Consider the following 13,225-nt stretch of genomic DNA (forward strand, 5'->3'; position numbering starts at 1 on the left):
GCCAGACTGAGATTATGGAAAAAACCAGTTCAGCAGGAACCGTCTGATTAAATCTATTTTCTGGGATTATGAATAAGATTTTTGTCATTTATGAATTTATTTTTTCTGAGTAGCATAACAGAATTATATTAAATCTTGGTTCCTGTTACCATGGTATTGCTTGAGCCATTTTGAAAGTACAGTTGAATAAATAAGTTCTTCAGTATTCTGACATCACAACTTTTTGAAGTAATGTTATTTTCATAGCTAGAAAAACTGTTTACAGCAATCCTTTACCTTAATAATGTTAATTTTTATAAAATGTAATTCAGAGACAACATTTAAAAACACATTTCAATTTAGTAATGGCATCTGCAGCTCAGTAACAGGGCATTCAGCCAGCTGGTTTACACTCAGTGGCCACTTTATTAGGTACACCTGTACATCTGCTTGTTAATGCAAATATCTAATCAGCCAATCATGTGGCAATGAATAAAAGCAGGCAGACATTGTCAAGTGGTTCAGTTGTCATTCAGACCAAACATCAGAATGAGGAAGAAATATGATCTAAGTGATTTTGACCGTGGAATGATTAGTGGTGCCAAACGTGGTGGAATGAGTATCCCAGAAACTGCTGATCTCCTGAGATTTTCACCTACAACAGTCTCTAGTTTACAGAGAATGATACGAGAAACAAGAAGAAGTCCAATGACTGGCAGCTCTGTGGGCGAAAATGCCTCGTTAATGAGAGAGCTCAGAGGAGAAAGGCTAGATTGATTAAAACTGACAAGAAGGCGAATGACTACTCATTACAACAGTAGTGTGCGGAAGAGCATCTCTGAATGCAAAACAGATCAAATCTTGAAGTGGATGGGCTACAGCAGCAGAAGACCATGAGCATGCAGTCAGTGGCCTGCCTCAATGACTATCATCCAGTTGCTCTAACATTCACACTGATGAAGTTCTTTGAGAGGTTGGTGATGAATGAATGAACTGTGACGGAGAAGCGTTTTGGATCCACTCCAGTTTGCCTACATGAGCAACAAGTCCACAGCAGATGCCATTTCATTGGCTCTTCACTCAACCCTGGATCATCTGAATAGCAAAGATGCACACATGAGGATGCTCTCCACTGACTACAGCTCAGCATTAAAAACCACCATCCCCTCAAAACTAATCAATAAGCTTCAAGACCTTGACCTCAATACCTCCTTCTGCTCTTGGATCCTTGATTTCCTCACTTTTAGACCCTACTCAGTTTGGATTGGCAACAACATCTCCTTTGTGATCTCCAACAGCACAGGTGCAGCATAGGGCTGAGTGCTTGGGCCCCACTCTACTTGCTTTACACTAATGACTGCATGGCTAAGGACAGCTCCAATGCCATATTCAAGTTTGCTGATGACACCACTGTTGTAGGCTGAATCAAAGGTGGTGATGAATCAGCATATTGGAGAGAGATTGAAAATCTGGCTGAGTGCTGCCACACAACAATCTCTTACTCAATGTCAGCAAGACTAAGGAGATGATTATTGACTTCAGGAGGAGGAAACCAGAGTTCTATGAGCCAGTCCTCATCAGGGGATCAGAGGTGGAGAGGGTCAGCAAGTGTTATTATTTCGGAGGACCTTTCCTGGGTCCAGCATATAAATACAATTATGAAGATTTGAGCACATCTACATGAAATGTTGTCGCAGGAAAGGGGCATCCATCATCAGGACCCCCACCACCCAGGACATGCTCTCTTCTCGTTGCTGCCATCGGAAGAAGGTACAGGACCCTCGGGCCTCACACCCATCCGGTTTAGGAACCCATCAACCATCGGGCTCTTGAACCAAAGGAAATAACTTCACTCAACTTCACTTGCCCCATCAATGAAATGTGTCCACAGCCTATGGACTGACTTTCAAGTACTCTTCATCTCACGTTCTCAATACTTATCACTCAACAGATGACGCCATTGCCACCACCCTCCACCTAGCCCTAACCCACCTGGACAAAAAGGACACATACGTTCGGATGCTGTTCATAGACTTCAGTTCAGACTTCAGTTCAGCATTTAACACAATCATCTCTCAGAAACTGATTGGAAAGCTGAGCCTGCTGGGCCTGAACACCTCCCTCTGCAACTGGATCCTAGACTTCCTGACTGGGAGACCTCAGTCAGTCCAGATCGGGAGCAGCATCTCCAACACCATCACACTGAGCACGGGGGCTCCCCAGGGTTGCGTGTTCAGTCCACTGCTGTTCACTCTGCTGACCCATGACTGTGCTGCAACACACAGCTTGAACCATATCATCAAGTTTGCCGATGACACGACCGTGGTGGGTCTCATCAGCAAGAATGATGAGTCAGCTTACAGAGAGGAGGTGCAGCAGCTAATGGACTGGTGCAGACCCAACAACCTGTCTCTTAATGTGAACAAAACAAAAGAGATGGTTGTTGACTTCAGGAGGGCACGGAGCGACCACTCCCCGCTGAACATCGATGGCTCCTCGGTAGAGATTGTAAAGAGCACCAAATTTCTTGGTGTTCACCTGACGGAGAATCTCACCTGGTCCCTCAACATCAGCTCCATAGCAAAGAATGCCCAGCAGCGTCTCTACTTTCTGCGAAGGCTGAGGAAAGTCCATCTCCCACCCCCCATCCTCATCACATTCTACAGGGGTTGTATTGAGAGCATCCCGAGCAGCTGAATCACTGCCTGGTTCGGAAATTGCACCATCTCGGATCGCAGGACCTTGCAGCGGATAGTGAGGTCAGCTGAGAAGATCATTGGGGTCTCTCTTCCCGCCATCACGGACATTTACACTACACGCTGCATCCGCAAAGGAAACAGCATTATGAAGGACCCCACGCACCCCTCATACAAACTCTTCTCCCTCCTGCCGTCTGGGAAAAGGCTCCAAAGCATTCGGGCTCTCACGACCAGACTATGTAACAGTTTCTTCCCCCAAGCTATCAGACTCCTCAGTACCCAAAGCCTGGACTGACATCTTGCCCTACTGTCCTGTTTATTATTTATTGTAATGCCTGCACTGTTTTTGTGCACTTTATGCAGTCCAGTGTAGGTCTGTAGTCTAGTGTAGCTTTCTCTGTGTTGCTTTTTTACGTAGTTCAGTCTAGTTTTTTGTATTGTGTCATGTAAAACCATGGTCCTGAAAAACTTCTCATTTTTACTATGTACTGTAACAACAGTTATGGTCGAAATGACAATAAAAGTGACTTGACTTGACTTACTTAAAATTATGGTTTTATTATTTTTATATTTGCAGTCTGTTGTCTTTTGCACACTGCTTGAACACCCAAGTTTGTGCAGTCTTCCATTGATTCTATTGTTAGTATTTTGTTATGGATTTATTGAGTATCCCTGCAAGAAAATGAATCTCAGGGTTGTATATGGGACATATATGTACTTTGATAATGAATTTACTTTGAACTTTGAGGTGAAGTACCTGATGTGAAGTCTTTAAATTTTTGGACACTACCTCACTTTTTTTTAATATACAGTATTTCTGTTCTTGCCCATTTTAAAAAATCTATTCAATATATGTAATTGATTTACTTGTTTATTTATTATTATTTTTATTTCATTTATTTTTTCTTTTCTCTGCTGCTAATTTAACAAATTTCATATCACATGCCAGTGATAATAATTCTGATTTTGATCCTGGAAAGCCATCAACTAAAAAGCCTTAACTCTCTTTCACTCTCCATATGCCAGATGTTTTTTCCAGCATTTTATGTTTTTATTTTAGTCTTTTCTTAATGTTCCTTGCATACATTGTACAGTGTAACTTTATGTTCCTTCATTCGGTGACCCTGTAATCTCATCTTCGGAGGCTGACACCAGAACTTCCTTCACGAGGGTGAATCCCTGCCACGTGCCAAGCCATGATGGTGTACCTGTATTGAAAGCCTGTGTTGACCAACTGGCTGGAATGTTCAAGGATGTCTTGAACCTCTCCCTGTTGCCACCTGCTTCAAAAGGGCATCAATCATGTCAGTGTCCAAAAGAGCAGGGTCATCTACCTTAACAACTTTGGCCTGGTAGCACTTACATCAAATGTGATGAAGTGCTTTGAGAGATTGTTCATGGCTAGAATACTGTCTGAGCAAGGATCAGTTGCAGTTTCACTACCTAAGGCAGGCTTCGATTTATTAACTTCTCTGCGTAAGGAAGTATTCTTGTATCTCTTGTTAGATTTATTCATGACTCTGAGTTCTGAATTCAGAAATGGAAACATCTCTTTTCTGACACGATCAATTCCCTTCATTATTTCAAGAACCTCTGTTGGTTCCTCTCTCAGTTCTTTAATTCTACATATTATACAAGATTAGTTGTGGGTTGAAGATTTTCCAGATTTTGGGATGTAATTCAGGCTAATATTTCCAGTGCAGTGTTGGAGCTGCTATGCTTTGGATGAGTTGTTAAAACCAATGCCTTTATGGTGATTCAGGTTAATGATAAAACTCTTAGACTCTATTCAAAGAGCAGTGCATTTTTCCAGTGTGCTGACTGATTTCTGTCTCCCAGACAACATCATTAAAAGTAAGGTAGTTGATTTTCATTTCAAGACTATGTCTGTTAGATCATTGGACATAAAATGGTTACTAGTAATCAGAATGACACTTCAAAGAAGTTCATTGTGAAATGCTTTGCAAAGCCTTGAACCAAACAAGTGATTCTTGTCTGAATACTGTAACTAAATGCTATAGTGATCATTTGGTGCTACTGGAAAGAGAAAATGTATCTTTGCTTGACTGTGATTGCATCGATGACAAATTGGCAGATTGCAAACATTTCTTTGTCTAAGGACAATATTAGAGAGGCTTTCCTCCTCATCTTTTCCTGGACAGCTTTGAATTTGGTTATCTTAATGATTCACCTTACTCTTCTGGCAGATTTTGCTCAAGTACAAATGGCAGATAAAGCTGGTCCTGCCTCTAGTGCACCTTGTGCCCCTCCTCCTTCCCTTTCTCCCATGGTTCGCTCTCCTGTAAGATTCCTTCTTCGTCATTCATTTACCACTTCCACCTATCCCCTCCCAGCTTCTCAAATCATCCCCTCTCTCCCCATCCATCTACCTTCTCACCTGGTCTCATCTATGACCTGCCAGCTTGTACTCCTTCCCCTCAACCCACCTTCCTTTTCAGTCCTGAAGAAGGGTCTCAGCTCAAAACATCAACTGTTTATTCCATTCTATAGATGCTGAGTTCTTCCGGCATTTTGTGTGTTTGTCAGAATCCGTCATTTCCTTTTCCAGTAGGGTATTTTGCTCTCATAGTCAGGTACTGTGTCAGATTGGTAACTTAATTGTTCAGAAACGTGATTTGTTGCTCCTCTGATTTCGACCTGTTATGCCTCTTATCATTGTATACACCTCTGTCAAGACTCCTCTCATTCTCTTTTTGCTCCAAAGAGAAAAGCCCTAGCTCACTCAACCAATCAGTATAAGACATGCTCTCTAATCCAGGGAACATCCTGGTAAATCTACTCCACACCGTCTCTAAAGCTTCCACATCCTTCCTATAATGATGTAACCAGAAGTGAACACAATATTCCAAGTGTGGGCTAACCAGGGTTTTATTGAGGTGTAATATTACTTTACAATTTTGAGCTCAATCCCTGGACTATTGAAGGCCAACACACCATCTGCCTCCTTAACAATCCTATCAACTTGTGGTAGCTCCTTTTTAATGAAAGTATGGGACAAAAATGCTCCATACGTTTTTCTTTCTGTTGAAACAGCTTTCCAAGTGAACCAAGTGCTGTTTCTAATGGCTGGGTAAAGAGGATGTGCAGTAATTTGCTAACAAGCCCATGCATCTGTCATCAGGAGCAAACTTTACGCATTGATCTTAAAGGAATCAGAATCAGGTTTCATATCCCTGGCATATGTCATGAAATTTGTTGTCACGTGGCAGTAGTACAGTGCAATATATAATAATAAAAACTGTAAATTACAGTAAGAAATATTCATGTATTTTTTAAAAAGTAAATTAAATAAGTAGTGCAAAAAGAGATTTAAAAAGCAGTGAGGTAGTGTACATGGGTTCAATATCCATTTAGAAATCTGGTAGAAGAGGGGAAGAAACTATTGTTGTGTGTGTGCCTTCAGGCTCCTGCCTCTCTGAGGCAGTGCTCCTTGAAGACATCCTGGATGCTGGAGGGGCTGGTGCCCATGATGGAGCCCACTGAGTTCACAACTTCCTTCAGCTTATTTTGATCCTGTGCAGTGCTCCCCCTCATACCATATGGTGATGCAGCCAGTCAGAATACCCTCCACGGTGCATTTGTAGAAATTTACTAGTCTTTGGTGACATACCCAATCTCCTCAAGGTCCTAATGGAATATCGCCGCTGTCATGCCTTCTTTGTAACTGCATCGATATGTTGGGCCAGGATAGATCCTCAAAGATGTTGACACCCAGGAACTTGAAATTGCTCATTCTTTCTACTTCTTATCTCTCGATGAAGAATGTACTAAAATACAAAATACAAGCAACACACTTCCAGCTACAGGGGATATTTGCTACTAAAGGAGCAAATGCCTTGAAGATGGAACAAAGGTGAGTGCTCATAAGAGGTTGTAGGGACCTGGAGTATCTGTCAGAGAGCAGTGTCCTCAGGATATGTTCTTTTGGCGCACGAGGTTGTGAAGGAAGAGCACAAGTACAGTCATTGGGTCATAGAGCAAAACAGTAGGGATACGTGTTCATGCCAACAGTCCACTGTGTGAACAAATTGCCCCTCAGTCTCTTTTGAATCTTGACCTCTATCACTTTAAACCCACACTCATGAGTTTTAGACTCCGTTGCCTTGGGGAAAAGGCTGTTACTACCCACTGGGAATAGTGCTGTAACAGTAAAAAATCTTAATTTAATAGTGAGATATTTACTTAACTAGTTTATAGGACCATTTTGTTATCATTAATTTAGCAATCTAAAACTTTAGTTACAAATGCATGTATACTACTGATGTAATCTCTCATTAATAGATTATTAATGTTAATTTCAGGAATGTTGCTGGTTACCACCGACACACAAGGTCATGACTTTCATGTATTTCGGATCCTGACGCACCCATGCTCATCCTCTCAGAGTGCGGTTCATCATTTGTATACCTTACATCGTGGAGAGACAGAGGCTAAGGTACAGTATGAGCTTAGATGTTAATACTGCTCACTGGAGAGGCTGAAAAAAATTTGTTTGACAGAGTGACTTGGATCTGATTTCATACAGAACAATGGTTTTACATTAAGAGCTGAAATCTCATGCAAATATTTACATGTGCTTGCGGCTAAATAGAGAAATAGATACAGAATATAGAATTCTTGAGCTTCTGCTTGGAAGTATGGGGTCATTCCTTGATGGACAGAAATTCAATTCCCTCTTGGAAGGCACGGATCTCCTTGCAACCTTCAGTCTGAGAATCTGTGATATAGAGTGACGGTCGGTGAGGGATGATTACATATCAGGTGTTGCAGAGGCTGGAGTGTGTTACAAATACTGAGGGATTGAGCTGACATTAGAAGCCACAAAGCTGAAGTCTGAGCAGCTTATCAATGACTTCTAAACAGCCCCTGGTGCACGGTTCAGCTTTTGGTTTTCTCTGTCATGCATGCACATTTAATTTGCTTGGGCCACCTTATCCCATTTTCAAAGATTCAAAGATTAAAAGTGCATTTGTTATGAACAAATGTGTAAATTATACAACCTTGAGCTTTGTTTGCTTAACAGGCAGTTGCAAAGCAAGGAACCCAAAAGCACAAACACGAGGAAATCTGCAGATGCTGGAAATTCAAACAACAACACACACAAAATGCTGGTGGAACACAGCAGGCCAGGCAGCATCTACAGGGAGAAGCGCTGTCGATGTTTCGGGCCGAGACCCTTCGTAGGGTCCTGACGGAGGGTCTCGGCCCGAAACATCGACAGCGCTTCTCCCTATAGATGCTGCCTGGCCTGCTGTGTTCCACCAGCATTTTGTGTGTGTTGTTGTTTGAACCCAAAAGAACACGATTTTTTAAAATAGCACCAATTCCCCGGAGCCCACAGAGAAAGAGAAATACACAAATCATGCAAGCAACAACAGCAGCATTTAGAACCAAATTGATTCCTTAGATCCCAAACTGCGGAGTAGATCAGATTAGGCCCAAAGCCTCGGTATTCAGTTCATCATATTGGGGAGTGGGAGGGGCGGCAAGTCGCTGCATAGTTCTCAGGCACAAAGCAGAGCAGCCAGAGTTCTCCTTTCCATCTCTCGACATTCAACAAGAGACTGGAACTTTTAGAATGTAGTATCTGTGAAATCTACATTAACTATGTAGATTTATTATTAGAGGAGAACCCTTCAACCATCTGGTTCCTGAACCAGTGTGGAGAACTTCACTCACCTCAACACTGAACAGATTCCACAACCTATGGATGCACTTTCCTAGATTCTACAACTCATATTCTCGATATCATTCATCTATCTATCTATCTACCTATTTATTATCGTTTGATTTTCTTTGTGTTTGCACAGTTGGACACTGGTTGTTTGTGCATTTTCTCATTGATTTTATTTTATTGAGATACAACGCAGAACAGGCCCTTTTGCCCCTTTGAGCCATGCGCCCAGCAACCCCTGCTTTAACTCTAGCCTAATCACGGGACAATTTACAGTGACCAACTAACCTACCAAGTGGTACGTCTTTGGACTGTTGGAGGAAACCCAGGTGGTCACATGAAGAATGTACAAACTCCTTACAGGCACTGGTACTGTAAAGCATTGTGCTAGCCACTGCACTACCATACCAACTCAAAAGAGGAGCTGTTCCTTTGAGCCAGAGTTGAACCATTGACCTAAAGATGACTATATTACCTCTATACTTCTCTGCTTTATCAGCTGACCTGTTGAAGAATTCTATTGTGTATCTTTGTATTTTCAAGAAATTGAATCTCTGGGTATTATGTAGTGACATATACACTTTGATAATAAATTTACTTTGAATTTTGAACTTGCAACTTTCAACTATTTGTACACAGCAATACATTCATCTCTTGTTGCAATGCACAACGATTATTCACAATGTGCAAGGACAGATTCCTCAGGGTATTAGAGGGCACAAGTAGTCCATTTTATCAGTGAGTGGCAGCCAGGTTTGTGTTCTGAAACTATTTTCATTTTGATCATGTACAAACATTTAAAGGCCTGAAACCTATGTTTATCTCTGCACTGAACAAATAGCTTGAATGATAAAACCAGCTTGCTGACGGCAGGGACATGGCTTTATCTACGTGGCTGCCTGACTTTGCTTGTTCTCCTTGTTATAAATTGACCTTTGTCTTTGAATGAATGCAGTGATTAAGAAAAAATGCGCTAACAGCTCAGGCAACTGAAGGTTTCCTAAGAACTTCAAAACTCCCTATCGTCTATATAAGAAAGCCACTCTTGTCTTTATTTCAGAATTTGAATCAGAGTTATTATAACTGCCATAAGACATTTGTATATGACATTGGTGAGGCCTAATTTAGAGTATTATGTGCTATCTTGGTCACCTACCTGTAAGAAAGATATCAATAAGATTGAAAGAGTGCAGAGAAAATTTACAAAGTTGTTGCCAGGACTTGAGGACCTGAGTTATAGGGAAGGGTTAAATAGGACTTTATTCCCTAGAATGTAGAACAACAAGGGAAGATTTGATAGAGGCCTACAAAATGATGAAGGGTACAGATAGGATAGGTGTCAGCAGGATTTTTCAGCTGAAGTTGGGTGAGATGAGAACTATAGGTCATGGGTTAAGGGTGAAAGGTGAAATGTTTAAGGGGAACATGAGGGAGAACTTCTTCACTCAGAGGGTGGGGAAGTGTGGGACGAGCTGCCAGTGGAAGTGGTAGATGTGGGTTCGATGTCAGCGTTTAAGAGTAATTTGGATAGGTACATGGATGGGAGGGAATGGAGGGCTATGGTCCAGATGCAAGTCAATGGGACTAGGCAGAATAATAGTTTGACATTGACTAGATGGTCCAAAGGGCCTATTTCTGTTCTCTAATGCTATATGACTCTATGACTCTATCATTGACATATGTCATAAAATTTGCTTATTTTTCACAGCTGCTGTACAGTGGAATACACAAAATATGCTATAAATTACAGTAAGGAATATGTATACAGTTAGCCCTCCTTATCTGCAGGTTCCGTATGCGCGGATTCAACCAACTGCGAATCGGGAAAACCCGGAAGTTCTCTCTCCAGCACTTGTTGTTTGAGCATGTACAGACTTTTTTCCTTGTCATTATTCCCTAAACAATGCAGTATAACAACTATTTACATAGCATTTAATTGTATTCGGTATTACAAGTAATCTAGAGATGATTTAAAGTATACGGGAGAATGTACAGGTTACCGTGGATCGGGACTGAGAAAAATCCAGAAGTTCTCTTACTAAGTAAGTCTGAACAGGTACATCCGGTATTATTTAGTGTCAGTTAGTCAAACATTTGTCTTAGTATATAGTATATATTTTACCTTCTATGTATATAAAACACTTAAGAAAAGTATATATTTCAATAATTAAACCACTGTGTTGTTTAGTAATAATTGTAGATTTCATTGGGGCAGGGCCTTTCTCACTTTATCCTTTAAAATTGTTCCGATTGTTGACCGATTGTAGCCTAACACTTTCCCAATGACCGATGGCGTTTCACCTCTTTCTGCTTTATTATTTCCACTTCATTTTCAATCGCGATGGTGATTATTTTTGTGAACAGAAACACTGCGGATTCAAAGCTCCGCCGGGTCCTAAAGTCCACCATGCTGAGACAGATTAATTAAGGTACTTGAGCATCCGCGTTTCTTTGGTATCTGTGGGGGGTCCCGAAACCAAACCCCCACAGATAAGGAGGGCCGGCTGTATTCACACATGGTGCATTCCAGTTAATTGAGTCATCAGTGAATGGGATAACCCTTAAAGAACTAAAACTAATGGAGAAAATAGCTGGCATTCCCTTTGTTTATTTGGAACACTGTGCAGCTTAATGGGGACAGTTTCCTAACTAGCGTTAGCCGCACGTACTTGTATGGCCATAAGACACTACACAATGCTTAGAGTGTACAGGTTTTAAATAGCTTCATATACATGTGTTTGTGTTATGTTATAGAACATAGAATAGTACAGCACAGTACAGGCCCTTTGGCCCACAATGTTGTGCCGACCCTTAAACCCTGCCTCCCATATAACCCTCCACCTTAAATTCCTCCATGTACCTGTCCAGTAGTCTCTTAAATTTCACTAGTGTATCTGCCTCCACTACCTTTTTTGAACAAGGGAACAACATTTGCCTCCCTCCAATCCTCCGGTACCATTCCCTTGGACAATGAGGACATAAAGATCCTAGCCAGAGGCTCAGCAGTCTCTTCCCTCACCTCGTGAAGCAGCCTGGAGAACATTCTGTCAGACCCTGGGGACTTATCCGTCCTAAAGTATTTTAACAACTCTAACACCTCCTCTCCTTTAATATCAACATGCTCCAGAACTTCAACCTCACTCATATTGTCCTCACTGTCACCGTCATCAAGTTCCCATATTGTCCTCACCATCATCAAGTTCCCAAGTTAACCATTTGGGCTGATGGATCTCAATTCAAAAAGCAGTGATTTTTGAATCATTTTGATCATTTTGTTTTTTATTTTTATTTTTAAAAATTTCAGATCTTTGCCAAGATGGCACCTAGGTGTTAGGTGCTTGCGTGATTTTTTTCATTTGGTTCATCAAAAGAACATGACAGAATTCCTCCATCAATAACTATTACAAACTATTACAATAACTATTACGCAGCTTTATAGTATTGTTGTGGAAAAAGTAGTGTTCTCTATTTAATTTTAATTCATAATTTGTTACTGAGTTAAATGGTAGTTTGTCCTTTTTGTACAGTTTTAACTATTTCCATGAAGCTTCTGTTAATTGGGGAAGCCGATATATATATATATAGAGAGAGAGAGAGAGAGAGAGGAAAAAAAGAAAAACAAAAGAGAAGAGGGTATATCCTGGGCACTTGCGTACTGGACCCAGGACAGATCTTCTGAAATGATGATACTGAGGAATTTAAAGTTGCTGACCCTCTCCACATCCAATCCACTGATGGGGATTGGCTCATGAACCTCTGATTTCCTCCCCCTGTAGTCAATAATCCACTCCATGATCACACTGGACTCATTGTTTGTGCTTCATTTTGACAACACATTTTTTACTAATTTATGTATGTACATGTGCACCCTTATAAAGATTTTAAAGAAAAGGTAAAGATTAGTTCATTTGTCACATGCACATTGAAATATATAGCAAAATGCTTCGTTTGCATTAAATCAAACCAAATTGTTCCAGATAGCCTGTAAGTGTCGCCATGTTTCTAGAGCTAACGTAGCTTATCTATAACTTACCAACTCTACCATATGTCTTTTGAATATGGGAGGAAACCAGAGCACCTGGAGGGAACCCATGCAGTCACAACTCTGTACATGTAATAGTAGAAATGGAACCCCCTATCTTACAGCCAGTGTTGCACTATCCTCTATGTTACTATGCTGTCCCACCCTTAAAATACCCAATATATAAAAGGAAAGAAAAGAACATAATCTGCAGCCAATTAACTGCCATTGAGGAATATGCCAATGCTGCAACATAAGGACAAACAAGAGAAAATCTGCAGATGCTGGAAATCCGAGCAACACACACAAAAATGCTGGAGGAACTCAGGAGGCCAGGTAGCATCTATGGAAAGAGTAAACAGTCGACATCTCGGCCGTCAGCAGTTCCACCAGCATTTTGTGTGTGTTGCTTGTAATATAAGGATATTTTCACTGTCAAATTTCTGAATTAATAATTCAAAAGGATTGTTATTTTTACTTTATTCTTAACAGTATTTATAATCTAATTTCAAACCATGATTAGATTGATGAGGCTTCTGTCCAGGACATCGCACTAATGGATTCTGCAGTTACTGTAGATGTACAGTGAGTTGGTGAATTATATGAATGCCAAACCTAAGTTTGACATAATTGACAACATTTTTTCTACCTGGCTTGATTTTGTCAATGCTTCTTTCCATTGAACATCAAACCACAGTATAATCAAAGTTCCTTCTTTCTGAAATTGCACGAGGAAAAATCTGTAATTTAATCACTGCTTTTATTTAAATCTCTTACTTTTCTCTGATATGCTCAGCCTTGTCAATCCACACTAGTTCTATGTTTTTTTCT

General features: G+C 40.8%; 1 protein-coding gene across 5 annotated transcripts in view; it reads left to right on the forward strand.

Moving 5' to 3' along the window:
* The window catches only part of bcas3 (BCAS3 microtubule associated cell migration factor), a 928,098-nt gene that overhangs the window by 314,350 nt on the left and 600,523 nt on the right, over positions 1–13,225 (forward strand). For all 5 annotated transcript variants that reach the window (XM_073053122.1, XM_073053127.1, XM_073053125.1 and 2 more), the window contains exon 14: positions 7,001–7,134. In XM_073053122.1, the coding sequence (XP_072909223.1) occupies positions 7,001–7,134 (134 nt within the window). The remainder of the gene's footprint in view (positions 1–7,000; positions 7,135–13,225) is intronic.

The sequence above is a fragment of the Hemitrygon akajei genome, chromosome 8 (assembly GCF_048418815.1).
Source record: "Hemitrygon akajei chromosome 8, sHemAka1.3, whole genome shotgun sequence".
NCBI classification, from domain to species: domain Eukaryota; kingdom Metazoa; phylum Chordata; class Chondrichthyes; order Myliobatiformes; family Dasyatidae; genus Hemitrygon; species Hemitrygon akajei.